General features: G+C 36.1%; 1 protein-coding gene across 12 annotated transcripts in view; it reads right to left on the reverse strand.

Annotated features, from left to right (window-relative positions):
* MGA (MAX dimerization protein MGA) overlaps positions 1-17,736 on the reverse strand; it is a 172,877-nt gene that overhangs the window by 25,574 nt on the left and 129,567 nt on the right. For 7 of the 12 annotated variants that reach the window (XM_037834252.1, XM_037834254.1, XM_037834251.1 and 4 more), the window contains exons 10-14: positions 8,037-8,263; positions 6,793-6,969; positions 6,099-6,171; positions 3,792-4,309; positions 1,229-1,526 (exon numbers count right to left, since the gene is read on the reverse strand). In XM_037834252.1, the coding sequence (XP_037690180.1) occupies positions 1,229-1,526; positions 3,792-4,309; positions 6,099-6,171; positions 6,793-6,969; positions 8,037-8,263 (1,293 nt within the window). The remainder of the gene's footprint in view (positions 1-1,228; positions 1,527-3,791; positions 4,310-6,098; positions 6,172-6,792; positions 6,970-8,036; positions 8,264-17,736) is intronic. The other 5 variants (XM_037834255.1, XM_037834258.1, XM_037834259.1 and 2 more) reach the window with 2 other exon arrangements.

Genomic DNA, 17,736 nt, shown 5'->3' on the forward strand with positions numbered 1-17,736 from the left:
TGTGTTTATCAACATATATTGTGCACCACAGGGTCAATTTCTTACAAGTACTACCTATCTGCATTATATGTGCCAATCTCTACCCACAGAAATCAAATACTTCCCTCAACCCAAAACCAAACCCTTATAACTCTAACAAGAAAGGGATTAAAACTGGGTATTGCTGCTAAAATTCTTTTGGCTATGCAATATATTCAAATTGCTAGGACCTTAAAAGACAATACAGCAGCTAACTTTATCACCTAAAACAGATGAAAGAAAATAATAAGGCGAGGATTTTTTCCTCCTAATTATAATTTTAAAATGTTTCTACTACTTCCTCCTGCCCCAACACTTCCACCTCTTTCTTGCTGTCCTCTTGCGAGACACTTAAATTTTGCATATTCCTAAAATGTATACAGCCATTTGAAAAAAGAGAAAAAAGAGCAGGATAGAACTGCTTGTTTTCATCACCAGTTAAAGTTGCTTAAAAAAAAAAAAAAAGATAAAATTGGTTCTCTTTAAGGCATTCAATGCCTAACCTCTATCTTCACACAACTCCAACTTTTAGCCAGCGATTTCAATTTTCTATCAGAGGAATAAGAGTCCAGCAATTTACTCTTTTATTTAACATTCCTAAATAGATTTGAAACAACAAAAAGAATTCAATAAAGCAACTGTAAAGATATTCTCAATGATAAAACACAAATACTTCAAGAAGGTAATTTACTACAAACGGTAAGTACTGAAATGCTTAGCAAAAGAAGGAGGTTTTCATTCACAAAACACGGATGAATGGAATAAAGCAATGTTTCCAAAATTGTGTTTTACAAGAGCCTTCTACATTAACCCTATACTAACTCAACCCAGTTTGATTTTGCTAGCTCCTTGGTTTCATAAGTTCAAATGGTGCTAAAAACACCAGTCCTTATGTAGTAGAAATACTAAACTAGGAAAGTATTTTCAAATATTTCTTCCCTTTTTAAAAGCAAAATCAACAACCTAAGTCTTTTCTAAATTAATAAAAACAGCCTAAAAGCTTGGACAATAAAACTGTAAAGCTAATTAGGGTTAAATTCATCTATTTCAGGTCATCAGAAGAATTACAAAAAATCAAAAAGATGCAGGCATGATAGACAACAAGAAGAATAATGACAAACTCCATGCTCCTCTAATTTTTACAACCTCCATATCTGTACCCACTAGCCTAATATCAAGTCACAAGCCTTTCCAGAAGGCTCCAACTTACCAATCGGCCTTTTTGCCGGGACAAACGCCTTCAGATTCTTCCCAGGGCGATTTGCTGTAGTGCAGGAAGAGGATGTCGTTTTGGAATTGGAGGTTGAAGGCAACAGGGTACGTGGTTTCCTGGATGCAGCCACCTTGGCATTGGATGCTACCTTGGAGATGACAGTACTGAGGGTTGAGAGGTCCAGGACTGAGGGTCGCAACCTGCCTGTGATATAAGCAGCTAGCCTATTGGCTGGATGCAATGCCCCCATCTGTCCCAATAGCAACTTAGCCTGCGGGTAACTTTTACCATTAACCTGAAACAAGTGGCAAAGAGAAATTCTGTAAAGATAAAATTCTCTTGCTAACTCCTCTCCCTTGACAGGGGTTTCACTTTACAATGTTTCAAAAGTCTGTTTTTCAGATTTAAAAGGAAAAAGAAAAGGACTTTTTCCATTCAGGATAATGTGAGTAATTTAGGAGGTAAAAAAAAAAATGCTGTCATCTAATATTCTGAACTAATCTCATCTTCATTTTGGTGGCTGGAAACAATCTCAGAAACTCATTTCTGGATCACAGATATGTGAAAGATGAAGTCAAATCTAAAAAATCACTGAACTGTTTCACTTGTCAGTAACCAATTCTGGTTAAGCCATTAACAATCAACAGCAAAAATGAGTAACTAGGTTCCAGAATCTCTCTGACAAGACCAAAGAGGCATAATGAAGTCTTCTCACAAAGGTCCTTTCAAGCACTTCACATATTTGAAAAATACATGGTGAACCTACTTTAAAGTTATAGATAACCTTAGTTACAATAACCTAAGCAAGAAAGTCACGTCAGTTTTTGGCTTTCAAAAGGCTCAACTTTGAAGATATTGTCTCATCTCTTGAACAAAGCTCAGGTTTGAGATAAATGCTAGGGAAACTCTAATTCTAGAAACAGTCATTAAATTGTCAGAAAAAACTGAGCCAATCAATGAGGTAAAGATTTTCTCTATTGCCTGAGCTGATTGATGAGACTGCCCATTATGGGCAGCAGGATAGTTTTTTTAAAAGAGAAAAAACAAAAACCTCCCATGTTTTCCCCATGCTCTCTAGGACACATTGCTGTGTGATTCTAAAGAAGACATCCATTTCTGTGCCTCTTCATCATCATTTAATGGGACGGAGGGTGGGGGGAATGGAATGGGGAGGGGGGAATTTCCACACTCTAGATACGGAACTGGTGAGCAAAACACTCCATCTTCAAAGACACAAGACAAAATTACTCTTTGCTAGTTAAGTAAAACTGTAATTACTCCCAGAAAGATCAGGAAAATCTTTGCCTTGAGTTTCATACAAGGAATGTGTACTTTTCACCTAAAGTAAACTTTACTGTATCTTTTCAAGCTATGTGTAGTCTTGGCCAGATATCCCTACCTGCTCCTTTGGGACTTGCTCTGAAGACTGCTTAGTAGTTTCCCCAAGGTCTATATACAGTGGCCTGACTGCTTATGCAAATTCATAGTCTACGGTGGCTTTCTGAATCTGGCAGGAGAGGATAACACAAAAATTTCTTTGCGTATATTTCAGGGAATCTACTTTTACTATAAACAGTCTCAGGGAAGTCTCTGCTTTCAAAGCATCAATAAATGAAGGTCAGGCAGAAAACATGCTCTCCTCATCAAGAGTTCAGGAGATAACAGAAGCAGTTACACAGCACCAGCAAGAACAAACTACAATAAAAAGTGTCTGTTTGCTTTTTTAAATGAAATAGACCAGTAATATTAGTAATGGGAGATGTAATTAACCCAGAGAAGCAGTCAAGCTAATAAAGTCAAGTGACCTTGGCTATACTGTCAGATATGTCCACACATTTGCTACTCTAATATAAATGTATAAATTAGTTACTGACCAAAAAGAGAAAACCTTTTTAACTATGTCCAACATTTCAATTTAAAAACTTCTCCTTCCAAAGGATTTTCCAGATGACAGTGTAATTTTACTAATATAACCTACCTAAATTACTAAGCAGCAAAGATAGAGATATTTGACCTCAAACAATGATTATACTGGCAAAAATCTTATGAATCAAATAAATAAAAAATAATTAAGAAAATTAGAAATTAATGAGTAAACATTAAGTAGTTCAATTTTTAAGAGTGTCATGTAAATTTAAAATTTCTCCATTTCCAAGACAGTATTCCACTTTCCCTTTACTACCCCTAATTTTCTAAACCTATTTGGAGAGGGGGAAAAAAAAAAATTTGCCTGCCTATGACAAATTCTAAGAACTAGACTGAATCCCTACTTATTATTACTTGGTTGTCAAAGTCTCACTAGAGAAGAGCAACTTCTTTGGGAAGACTAGAAAGAAAATTATTAACTAATACAAAGCTCTACATTTCTGTTTATAAATGTGCCAAAAATTCAGTCTAAGTATGCATCTAACCTTGGCATATCACATAAAGAGATACTTATCTTTGTCACCCAGCTCCCAGGAAATATGATAAATGATATAAAGCCAATAAAGGGCTCTAAAAAAACAAGCTGTTACCTAAGTATAAAAAGTGCTGTACCCAGATTAAAGATAATTCTCACCTGGATAAGCCCAGATGTACTTGAACTGGGTTTACGTTTATAGGCCACAAGTTTCCCTGCAGGAGAAAGTCCTGCATAAAAAGGCAGACCTTTGCCTCCATGCAATCTCTCCCTCACTGAATCCAGGGCATCTGTCTGCACAGGAGAGATATCATCCATTTTCCCAGGGGATAATGGACCATCAGGAGTCTCTGATCCAGATTTCTCAGCCATATCATCTTGATCTTGACATGATGGCATAGAGATTTTCACACGAGAAGAATAAACAGGAGGGTTCTTCTCACCCCGGTTCTTTCGCTGAGAAGCCAACTCAATGATGAAGCTGCCCACCTTAAGTGACTGTGGCATGTTGCTATTGATGTGCTGGGATAAGATGCTCAAAATCTTATTCCGATCCTCCTCCCAGTTGCAATCTGAGATGATCTCTATCAGTTTGGTGGGACCACCAGGTGACCTCTGATGTACATAGGAGGTAGAAGAGGATTCCCCTTCATTGCAAGAAGACTTCCAGCTCTTCTCTGATAAAGAATTGAAAGATATTTCTGCATCATGGCATTTCTTTTTAAATGGTCGGGGTCTGCCAACAGGGAGCCCCAGAAAGAGGTCAGAGAAAGGGAAGAGAGTGAGGCTGGGGTATTTATCCCTCTGCTCCTTCCCTGTGGAGTCTTCTGGGAATAGCGAAGTCCCTTTCCTATACCACTGCTCCTCTCCCAACAGCCCCTTCTGCAGGGTCATCTCCTTCCTGCTTCTGGTAGCTGCTCCTTGTCCTTGCCCCTCAGGCTTAGTGGTGGTAAACTCACTAGTCCTGGGGTACTACATCATCCCTTGTGGTTTTCCCAGAACTGCCTATACCCTTGTAAATGGCCCACTTATTAAATCCTACTTGAATTATCCTACTTTGAGAATACAAACTGTATCTTACTGGGACTATGACTCATGATAAGCTAGTTAAGAGGTAAGCTAGGTATCATCAGGGTACTTCTAGGATTACATGTGCATAGTTTTTTATTTAAAAAGTGTGGGTATACAAAACAATCATGCCTACTCTCCATCACAGCATTTTGTATTGAAGTTTGAAAATTTTTTATTTTTCCTGAGTCCTCAAAAAGGCACCAGGGGAACAGAAATTAAAGAGTTGCTCAGTGTACTATTCCACATACTTTCAGTGATAATCTAATATATAGAATGCACATAATTTGAGAGTTTTCCAGAAAGAAGAAAAATCCCAGAGGATCAGACTACAATAGACTTCACCATCCTGCTGACCAGGTTCCCTAATAAAATTTTCCTCAAAACTGCTCAAAAAGTCGTAACTATCACATAAGAAAGTGTGCTCTTGCAAGCAAACCACTACCTATAACCAAGGTTAAGTTTGTTTTATAGTTTAATATTCTGCTATCCCTATATGCAAAGGAAAGATACTACAAGATGCTTTGTAACATATGAAGGGTCGAGTCAATACTGAAGAACAGCAAAAGAAAAAGGGCTCTGGATTTTAAAAAAAAAGCACACTGTACTTATAGTTTCTAAGTGCAAATACTTCTGAATTACTTTTGTGCCTTTAGATACAATTGCTCCATATCTACATTGCGTACAGAGCATTCAACTCACCAATGTAGTTACCACATGGCAACATGTTAACTAGATACATATTTCACTAGACACCTAGATGACCTCTACAGCAGTTTCCCAACCAATGTACTATAATTACAGGTATGCCAAGATGCAGATCCCTTCAGCCCTCAGGGGGGTTGGGCTCTCAGGTTCTCTCCCAGCAGCCTCCTCCACTTACTCAGTGCACTATAGTATAGAAATATCATTTTCTATGTGTAACAAGACATTAAAAAACACTGTTGCCGAAGTGTCAGAAGTCTTAAGAAGCATTAACCAGAAACAAACAGGTAACTCTCTGGTCACTCTCTCTCATCATAGTAGCTCTCTATTTCTTCCTTTCTCCCTCTGCATTTCTCCAGCTAAAGTCTGAGAGAAAATCTGAATAGCTATTGATGCCAATAATGCCAGGGTGTGGAAAGAGATTAAGAAACAAAATTACTGACCTCATCCTTCACGTCTCTTGCAACAGTATACCATATCAACACACATGAATTTTCTTTCATTTCTGAGAACAGGAGTGTTAAAGAGACCGAATAATGAGAAAAGACCTTTACCTATCACCCCTGTTTTTAGCAGAAGCTTAAAACAGGGGAGTAGACTTATTCTGCATTGCTGGTTTGGTTTTTCTCCTACGATTATCATCCCAACCTATATAATCGCTGTTAAATTATAAAATAAAATTTTCATTCTGACCTTGTGATATATCAGAATCATTCTCCAGGTCACAGGTGACTTGTTTTAAGGGTTGCTCTTCAGAATCAGGTTCCTGAAAAAGAAAATAACAAGAAATATTTTCAGTTCAAATGTATTCAATAGCTACAGAGACTAGAACACAAGAACTTAATCTCTCAAAGAAGTTAAATCAGAATGATTAAAAAGTCAGCAATTTTGCATCTGCATGAGCAGCTAGCTGTATTGCTATCATATTATATAATTCTGGGCACAAAAACAGTCTAACTCTCTAATATCCTTGATAGAGATAATGTCATCAAGAAAAGAACTTATATTGGACTTTATAGTAGTATATTTCTAGTGAACAAAGCAAAATGTTTGACGCTTAACAGGACAAGTTTCATTTAGAAAAAATTCACCAATGTGGAAAGACACAAATTCTCATGATTAAAGACAACTGAATTAATTAAAACCATAAACATTTTAGTTTTTTTAAAAAATTACTTGGTCTAACAATGTTTATAGTAATACTATAACCCTAGGACAGACCTCTAGAACAGGCACACAGAGAAATATTTAAATTTCTATACAGGTCGCATAACCTTACTCTGCTCCATAAAAATTACTCTAGACAATTCTGAAAGTACCATGCCAAGTTAGTATCAGTAATGATAACTGGGAAGTTAAAAAAAGAAACTGAACAATGACAATTCACCTTTGCACTATAGTTCTCAGGACTAGAATGACATGAGCTCTGTTGCTGAAATGATGGGGATAGTGATGGGGATTTTTGTCTCCGCTCCTCTTTTTTGCGTTCATACACTCGAACTCGGGCACAAGTCATCATACTTTCAAAGTACAAGTAGACTGGATCTTTGTCCTCTTCCCGAATCTGTAAGTTTCATACAACAAAACATTCCACACATTGAGGAAAAAGTCTCCTAACCTCCAAGAGAAAAAGGATATTTCATCTTTCTTCCTATTGCATCAGTTAAAAATCACTTTGGTAAACTTCATAGTTAAATTCTATGAGTACAGTTCATATTGTGCTGAGCTTGGGGGAAGTTAGAAAGGATGTGACTATCAAGAAATTTCAGATCACACCAGAACATTGCTTCTCAAACTATCTGTGGAGAAGGACACATTTGTTAATTACTAGTCCATTGCAGACTCATACTTTTGTCAAATACTATAAAAATTACAAGAAAAACAAAAGAAAAACTGAAGACATGTAAAATACAAGCCCAAACTTTTAGATTTAACATACATAAAATTACTTTACAACTTGCTAAAAAAATTTCTAAATATTTTACTCTCATTTTCCATACTTATTTCATTACAGACCAGGGTACACAGCCCACACTGAATAGCATTCTACTAGAGAAACTTTTGTCAGTTTGATGGGCCAGGAAGAAAGAAACTGAATTGGTAATCACAAGCATTTTGTCTATTAATACAATGCAAGCATCAGTTCTCACCTTTACCTATCAGTCTTCAGTCACGTAAGTATCAACTGTTAACTTTAAATCTTGAACTTTACTGCTATCACAACATAAAGAAATCTGCTTTAAAAAGATAACTGAGTTTTATTTTTAAAAGCTTTTCCTTATATGTTTTTCTACTAGTAATGTGCACTATATACATCACTCAATATTCTACACTACAGGAATAAGTCTTGAAAAGACTTTTTGCAAGTCATGTCAAAAGTCCACGTTTCTATGACTCTCTTGGAAAGAGTTGGCTACTGGCTATCTTTAAGAATTACTATCACTTGCCTCTATTTTTATGACATTTTTTAAGTGACAGAAACTAAACTCATTAAATAAGAAAGGAAACCTTATAGATACACTACCTGAAAGCAAAATGACTCACAGACTATCACCCCAAAATATAGTTGAAACCTATCATCATTATAAATGATTTTTGTAACCTGCAAAAAAGATGAAACTCCAGGCTTACCACAGGATTGGGTTTGGGAGTATATGCCCGTGCAGGTTTAATTCCAGTGAGTAGTTTGCCCTTCATGGTACTAGACACAACTTCTGGCTGAGGCAATAACAGTGGTTTCATAGGTTCGATGACAGAGGGCGTTGGAATATAAACTGGCTCTGGATCTACTTCACCTTCTACTTTTACCCATAATGGGTAATGTCGAACAGGCTGTTCAGGCTCTGTTTCACATATAGCTTAACAAAAAGAAAGGTAAGATTTTAGGTACCATTAGCAAAAAAAAAAAAAAAATCTCAATTACAAAAGGCAATAACTAATTAAAATAACCCAACAGATGCCCCTGAAAAAAACTTTATGTTCATATACTTTAATAATTTATTCATTTATTAAACAAATATTTTTTGAATACCTACTATGAACCCAACTGTTTTCAAGTACTAAAAAAACACAGCTATGAATAAAACAAAGATCTTGCCCTCAAAGTGTTTATAATCCAGTAGGAGAGAAAAAACTAATAAATATATAATATCAAGTGGTGATAAGGGCCATGTAGAAAAATGTAGCAGGGTTAAGGAGATGAACAGTTAACCAGGGGGTGCTATTTTTTTACTTAGCAAGTCAGAGAAGGCCTTACCGAAAAGGTAACAATCATTCTATATCATATTTTTCTACTTTACATTATTGATTTAATCTTACTATGCAACTTTTATAAGCTCTTAATTATGTTTTAACTCATTCAACTGTGACAACAGTCCTTGAGGTAGATATTATTATTATTCCCATTATACAGAAGCTGAGGTCCAGGGGAGTCCAACAAGTAAGCAGCAGAATCAGGATCAAACCCAGGAAACCTATAGACTAGTGTTAATAGTACAATTATAAAAATGTCCTTTCATCAGTTGTAACAAATGCACCATATCAATGCAAGGTATTAATAATAGGGTGATACATAGGAATCCTGTATTTTATGCATGACTGTTATGTAAACCCACAACTTCTCTTAAAAACAAAACAAAACAAAACAAAACAAAAACTCAGGCAACCTGGTTCCAGACACCAAGCTGTTACTATTGCTTTCTAATGTTGAATTGTAATCAAAAGAGAACGTGACCTCAACATAGGAACATTTATATCAATATAAAAACAAGGAAACCCAACTGAGGTATAACATTATACTGCCAAAAAGTTTTACATAAAAGAAAACACACACCTATTACTTAACCAAATTAAACAGAGGATCTACATCAGGAAGGCTCCTGGCTGTATTTTTTTTTTTTCAGTTCAATTTTACTGAGAGATATTCACATACGCTATAATCATCCACAGTGTACAATCAATTGTTCACAGTACCATCATATACTTGTACATTCATCACCACAATCAATTTTTGAATATTTTCATTACTCCCAAACATAAGAATAAAAATAAAAAGTAAAAAAGAACACACAAAACTTTCTATACCCTTTCTCTCCCCCTTTTATTTACTTTTTGTACCCATTTTTCTACTCATCTGTCCATACACTGGATAAAGGGAATGTGAGTCACAAGGTTTTCATAATCACACAGTCACACCATGTAAGCTACATAGCTGTACAATCACCTTCAAGAATCAAGTCTACTGGGTTGCTGTTCAACAGTTTCAGCTATTTCCTTCTGGCTATTCCAATATGCTAAAAATTAAAAAGGATATCTATATAACACATAAGAATAACCTCCAGAATGTCCTCTCAATTCTATCTGAAATCTCCCAGCCATTTCATTTCTCTTCCCCCTTTTGGTCAAGAAGGCTTTCTCAATCCCACGATGCCAGGTTCAGGTTCATCCCTGGGAGTCATGTCCCATGTTGCCAAGGAGATTTACACCCCTGAGAGTCATATCCCACATAGGGGGGAGGGCAGTGAGTTTACCTGTCCTGGCTCTATTTTATACACAAGCTGCCATTCCCATAAGAAAGACAGCTACAAAGAAGTAAACATTCTATTTTGCATTTTAAAAGTCAGTCCTCTGACTGTAATGGTAAAATGATGTCACTTGAATTATTCATTAATGAAAAATATTTTCTTATATTTAAAAAAAAAAAGAAAAAGTAAATGTACAATGGGGGGAGGAAGGGAATGGGATATTTTGAATGCTCTTTTCTATTTTAATTTTTATTTTATTTTTTGGAGTAATGAAAATGTTCAAAGATTGTGGTGATGAATGCACAACTATCTGATGATACGGTGAACAACTGATCGTACGCTTGGAATGACTGTATGTTATGTGATTATATTTCAATAAAATTGCATTTAAAAAAAAAAAAAAGTCAGTCCTCAGAGAGTGATATAGCTGGTTCTCAGTGAAAGATCCAAAATTTGGGGGTTAAAATCAAATGAAATGATTTTGAGTGACACATAACACTTAACACAAATACGTAGTTCAATTACTCTTTCATGACAAAGTAGAATCCACCACTACCTGATTTCATAAGAAGTATATTTGCTGTGAACATTAAGATTCTTCTAATGAAAAACAACTTTGTCTAAGGAGCTTCTAAGACTAATATCCTTCAGAGCATAACCACAAAATGCTGAATAAAGGCTTAAAGATGAAAATGGCAGAAATCTCAAAAGCTTTAGGACTGGAGAGTGATTAATGAACCAATTATTTTCCTAGTCAGTATTCTGTGTTATCCATCTTTTAAAACCTAGCTCATTTATCACATAATTCACAAAGGGTTTCTAAGACCCCAGTGTTCATTCATGGATTCAAATATCTGAATGTCTACTATGTGCCAGACTTAACAGATCTACCAATGTACAGAACTGACAAAACTCCCTGCCCTCATGTAGCTTAAAAAAGAGGCAATAATTAAAGACAGATAAGAAAATGATAGATAGTGATAAACGCTTCAAAGAAAAAAAAAACAAAGCAGGAAAGGGGAATAAGTAATAAGTGTAATAACTGTATATGAATACGTACTTTGAGGGGAGGGCTGCAATTTTTTAAGAGGGATGGCTTCACAACAAAGGTAGTATTTATGAAGGCTCTATCACTCATTTGGCAAGAACTTTATTGTTCAGAGTTGCTGATTATCTATATACACGTACATAAATTCTATTACAAAAATAAAAGTTCCTTTAGGACAACACTACTATCTTTGACCTCTTTCAATCACTTTTCAAGCATTTTTTTTCTAAGTCTTCATAAGCTAAGCATTATAATAAGTAAAAATCCCTTTCATGTTTTCCTTTTGAAAACAATAGCAACAAAATACATAACATACCACTTCAGAAGAAAAACTCTTAGGATGTCAAGAATGATTATTCACTTTTGTTTTAATCCCTCACAGGCAATCAAAGACAACTCTAAAGTTTTAACTCTGGATAAATGGGGAAAGAGTAGCTCCAAAAACAGGGGAGTTCAAAAAAGGGGCTGATTGGGAAGGGTAACGTTCAATTTTGTTTAGGACAAATCAGATTATAATTACAGCAACATAATCAAATAAGGAAGGCAATTAAAAATCAGGGCTGCCTTTTGCAGAGACCACTAGCAGAAGCCATGAAAAAAAGCCTTGTGTCACAAGGGCAAGAAAATAGACCAAGGGCTCTCAATCCCTCACACCCCATTACCGTGCTGCTGCTCCACCTGATTCCTTTACCCAGCCTGGATTGAAGATACAGCACTTCACTTCTCCCCTTAACATCACACTAGGGGCCCTCTTACTTTTTATCTGAAATCCAGAATAAAAGAGCTAGCAAAGACAGGAAAAGACAGAATTAAGGGCAGAACCAGAGTAGCAAATATTCACAGAAGCCATGAACAGAAAACAGTTTCAGGAAAGAAATGGTCTGCTCTTATTTCTCTATTCAAATGCCTCCTAACAAATGTTACCTTCCCCAATTCCCCTAGCATTTTCACTCTATCTTCTGGATTCTCAATGAGCTTTTCTGTTTGTGACAACTAAAACACTATGGCATTTTTGTTACCGCAGCTCTTAAAATTACAATAAATACTGGTGTATCTGTTTATCACATAGCTGTTCTGTCAACTTGACAATAACCTCTTAGACAAAAGGACTTCATTTTAATTATCTATATCCTCACTCCTCTCCCAACTAGCAATGTCCACAGTAGATGCCCTATAAACGTTAGATTTAGAAGACCCACAGAACTGCTCCCTACTCTAACACTCAGGACATTATATTCCTCCTCTCCCCATTTTTGTAGGCATTTTACAATGAAATATAACCATATAGAAAAGTGCATAAACAATACATGTACACCTTAATAAATATGAACAAGTATACACCCATTTAACACTGTAAGGTCAAGAAATAGAATACTGCCATCAAGCCCAGAAACCCCTGCACACCCTTTGTAAATCACAATACCTCCCTCCCCACAAAAGACAATCCCTTAAAAGATGGTTACCTTTTGCTTTTCTGTTATAAAACCAAAGAACACATCCCTTAAACATCACAGCTTCAATCTGCCTGATTTTGAAACTTACTATTTATATAATAAATGGAATCACAAAAACAAAGATGTATTCTTTGCCTGGCTTTTTTTCACTCAACGTTATATTTGTATACTTCATCCAGGCTGTTGCATGTAGATGTAACTCATTTATTTTCTCTGTGGCATCCTACTCCACTGAATATTCATACTGCTGTTCATTCATTCTACTGTTATAGGATATCTGCAGTTGTTTGCAGGTTTTGGCTACTGTGAATCATGGTGTCATAACATTCTGGTACAGTCTATTTTACTTATTGCAAATGAAAACAGTTTTGCCAGTTACTTGGGAATCAAACTGCTAGATCAAGGGCACGTGAATATTCAACTTCAGTAAATATTCTCAAACTGTTTCCCAAAATGATTATATCAATTTATACACCCACCAGCCGAGCATGAGAGTTCCCACTGTTCACCGTCTTTATCAACTGTTGATATTACTGGAGGCTTTTAATTATAAACATTCTGGAAGGTGTCTAGTAGAATCTTTTTTTTTTTTTTAATTAGAGAAGCTATGGGTTTACAGAACAATCATGCATAAAATGTAGGACTCCCATAAAGCATCCCACCACCAACACCTTGCACTGGTGTGGAACATTTGTTATAATTGATGACAGCACTTTATAATTATACTATTAATTAAAGTCCATGGTTTAACTTAGAATTCCCTGTTTGTGTACTGCAGTTCTATGGATTTTTTTTTTTTATTCTGTTACTATATATACAATCTAACATTTCCCCTTTTAATTATATTCAGATATATATTTCAGTGCTCTTAACTGGGTTTATAATATTGTGCTACCATCATCACCATCCATTACCAAAACATTTCCATCATTACAAAGAGGAAACTTGTACATTTTAAGTCTTAACTTCCCATTCCCTATCTCCAACCCCAACCCCTGGTAATCTATGTTCTAGATTCTGACTCTTCAAGTTTGCTTATTCTAATCGTTTCAAATCAGTGAGATCATACAATATTTGTTCTTTTGTGTCTGGTTTATTTCACTCAACATAATGTCCTCCAGGTTCATCCATGTTGATGCATGCATTAGGACTTCATTCCTTCTTACAGGTGAATAATATTCCATTGTATGTATATACCACATTTTATTTATCAATTCATTGGTTGATGGACACGGGTTGCTTCCATCTTTTGGCAACTGTGAATAATGCTGCTATGAACATTAGTGTAATAACTTTTTGAGTTCCTGCTTTCGATTCTTTCGGCTATACATCTAGTAATGGGATTCCTGGGTCATACGGTAATTCCATACTTAGCTTCCTGAGGAATCACCAAACTGTTCCACAGTGGCTGCACCATTCTACACTGCCACCAGTAATTAATGAGGGTTCCTATTTCTCTGTATTCTTTCCAACACTTGAGATTTTCTGTTTTTTTTAACAGCAGCTATTCTAATGGGTGTAAAATGGTATCTCTTTGTGGTTTAGATTTACATTTCCCCGATGGCTAATGACTTTGAGCATCTTTTTGTGTGTTTTCCAGCCTTTTGTGTATCTTCTTTGGAGAGACGTCTATTCAAATCTTTTGCACTTTTTTTTTAAATTGGGTTGTTTATCTTTTTGTTAAGTTGAAGGATTTACTTATATATTCTGGATATTAATCCTTCACCGGATATGTGGTTTCCAAATATTTTCTCCCATTGTATAGGTTGTCATTTTACTTTCATGATAAACTCCTTTGAGGCGCAGAAGTTTTTAATTTTGATGAGGTCACATTTATCTATTTTTTTCTTTTGTTGCTTGTATTATTTGATTTGCATTTCCCTAATGGCTAATGATGTTGAGCATCTTTTTATGTGCTATTTGTTTTATTTGTACATCTTCTTTGGCGAAATACCTACTCAGGCTTTTTGCCCATTTTTTAATTGCTTTTTTTTTTTTGCTGTTGAGCTGTTTTTCATTTTCTTAATAGTGTCTTTTGATTAACAAAAGTTTTAATTTTGATGAATTCAAGTTTCCTAATTTTTCACTTCTACTTTATGCTTTTAATGTCCTATTTAAGAACTCTTTACGAGCCATAAAGACACTACATTTTTTTCCTATGTTTTCTTCTACAAGTTTTAAAATTTTACTCACATGTACAATACTCACATTTAATCTATGACATTAACTCTCATATTTCAAGTTAACTTTTATATATGAAGTAAGAATCAAGTATGAAGTAAGGATCAAGATTTTCTTCTTGCCTATAGTTATCCAATTGTACCAGAACCACTTGTTAAAAAGATTACTGTTCCCCCAATGAACTGCCTTGGAACTGTGTCAAAAATCAGTTGACTATATGTTTATCAATTTTGGACTCTATTCTGTTTCACTGATCTCCACATCTTTCTTTACCCCAATTAATTTAGCTTTCTAAGAAGTCTTGAAACCAGGTAGTAACGTCTCCCAACTACATTCTTCTAAGACCTCTGGGATTTTGACTGGGATTGCATCAAATATATATACTTTAATTTAAGGTCTGTAGTGATGTCATCTCTCTCATTTCTAATATTGGTAATTTGTATGTCCTCTTTTTTTTCCCTTGATCGGTCTGGTTACAGGTACAAATTTTACTGAACTTTTTTTTTTTTTTTTAAATCTTCATTTTATTGAGATATATTCACATACCACGCAGTCATACAAAACAAATCGTACTTTCGATTGTTTATAGTACCATTACATAGTGGTACATTCATCACCCAAATCAATCCCTGACACCTTCATTAGCACACACACAAAAATAACAATAATAATAATTAGAGTGAAAAAGAGCAATTGAAGTAAAAAAGAACACTGGGTACCTTTGTCTGTTTGTTTCCTTCCCCTATTTTTCTACTCATCCATCCATAAACTAGACAAAGTGGAGTGTGGTCCTTATGGCTTTCCCAATCCCATTGTCACCCCTCATAAGCTACATTTTTATACAATTGTCTTCGAGATTCATGAGTTCTGGGTTGTTGTTTGATAGTTTCAGGTATCCACCACCAGCTACCCCAATTCTTTAGAAACTAAAAAGGGTTGTCTAAATTGTGCGTAAGAGTGCCCACCAGAGTGACCTCTCGGCTCCTTTTGGAATCTCTCTGCCACTGAAGCTTATTTCATTTCCTTTCACATCCCCCTTTTGGTCAAGAAGATGTTCTCCGTCCCACGATGCCAGGTCTACATTCCTCCCCGGGAGTCATATTCCACGTTGCCAGGGAGATTCACTCCCCTGGGTGTCTGATCCCACGCAGGAGGGGAGGGCAGTGATTTCACCTTTCAAGTTGGCTTAGGTAGAGAGAGAGGGCCACATCTGAGCAACAAAGAGGCATTCGGGAGGAGGCTCTTAGGCACAATTACAGGGAGGCCTAGCCTCTCCTTTGCAGCAACCGTTTTCCCAAGGGTAAAACCTGTGGTAGAGGGCTCAACCCATCAAACCACCAGTCCCCTATGTCTGTGGTCATGTTAGCAACCATCGAGGTGGGGTAAGCCAATACCCCTGCATTCTCCACAGGCTCCTCAAGGGGGCGCTACATATTTTTTTTTAACTTTTTTTTCTTTATTTTAAATCAACTATGAAAAAAAAAATTAAAAAAAAAAAACATACAATAAAAGAACATTTCAAAGAGACCATAACAAGGGAGTAAGAAAAAGACAACTAACCTAAGATAACTGCTTTACTTCCAACCCATTCCTACTTTACCCCAAGAAAGTTACCTAATATAGCAACATTTCTGTGAACTTGTTCCTACTATATCCATCAGAAATTAACAGACCATAGTCATTCCTGGGCATCCCCAGAACATTAAATAGCTTATCTGTTCTTCTTGGATTATTGCTCCCCCTTCCTTAATTGCTCTCTATTGCTAGTTCCCCTACATTCTACATTATAATCCATTTGTTTTACATTTTTCAAAGTTCACATTAGTGATAGCATATAATATTTCTCTTTTTGTGCCTGGATTATTTCGCTCAGCATTATGTCTTCAAGGTTCATCCATGTTGTCATATGTTTCACGAGATCATTCCCTCTTACTGCTGTGTACTATTCCATCGTGTGTATATACCACATTTTATTTATCCACTCATCTGTTGAAGGACATTTAGGTTGTTTCCATCTCTTGGCAATTGTGAATAATGCTGCTATGAACATTGGCGTGCAGATATCTGTTCGTGTCACTGCTTTCCAATCTTCCGGGTATATACTGAGAAGTGCAATCGCTGGATCGAATGGTAACTCTGTATCCAGTTTTCTAAGGAACTGACAGAGTGACTTCCAGAGTGCCTGAACCATTATACAGTCCCACCAACAATGAATAAGAGTTCCAATTTCTCCACATCCCCTCCAGCATTTGTAGTTTCCTGTTTGTTTAATGGCAGCCACTCTAATGGGTGTTAGATGGTATCTCATTGTGGTCTTAATTTGCATCTCTCTAATAGCTAGTGAAGCTGAACATTTTTTCATGTGTTTCTTGGCCATTTGTATTTCCTCTTCAGAGAAGTGTCTTTTCATATCTTTTGCCCATTTTATAATTGGGCTGTCTGTACTATTGTCATTGAGTTGTAGGATTTCTTTATATATGCAAGATAATCAGTCTTTTGTCAGACACATGGTTTCCAAAACTTTTTTCCCCATTGAGTTGGCTGCCTCTTTACCTTTTTGAGAAATTCCTTTCAGGTGCAGAAACTTCTAAGCTTGAGGAGTTCCCATTTATCTATTTTTTCTTTTGTTGCTTGTGCTTTGGGTGTAAAGTCTAGGAAGTGGCTGCCTAATACAAGGTCCTGAAGATGTTTTCCTACATTATCTTCTAGGAGTTTTATGGTACTTTCTTTTATATTGAGATCTTTGGTCCATTTTGAGTTAATTTTTGTGTAGGGGGTGAGGTAGGGGTCCTCTTTCATTCTTTTGGATATGGATATCCAACTCTCCCAGCCCCATTTGTTGAAAAGACCATTATGACTCAGTTCAGTGACTTTGGGGGCCTTATCAAAGATCAGTCGGCCATAGATCTGAGGGTCTATCTCTGAATTCTCAATTCGATTCCATTGATCTATATGTCTATCTTTGTGCCAGTACCATGCTGTTTTGACAACTGTGGCTTTATAATAAGCTTCAAAGTCAGGGAGTGTAAGTCCTCCCACTTCGTTTTTCTTTTTCAGACTGTCTTTAGCAATTCGAGGCATCTTCCCTTTCCAAATAAATTTGATGACTAGCTTTTCCAAGTCTG

The sequence above is a fragment of the Choloepus didactylus genome, chromosome 4 (genome assembly GCF_015220235.1).
Source record: "Choloepus didactylus isolate mChoDid1 chromosome 4, mChoDid1.pri, whole genome shotgun sequence".
NCBI lineage: Eukaryota > Metazoa > Chordata > Mammalia > Pilosa > Megalonychidae > Choloepus > Choloepus didactylus.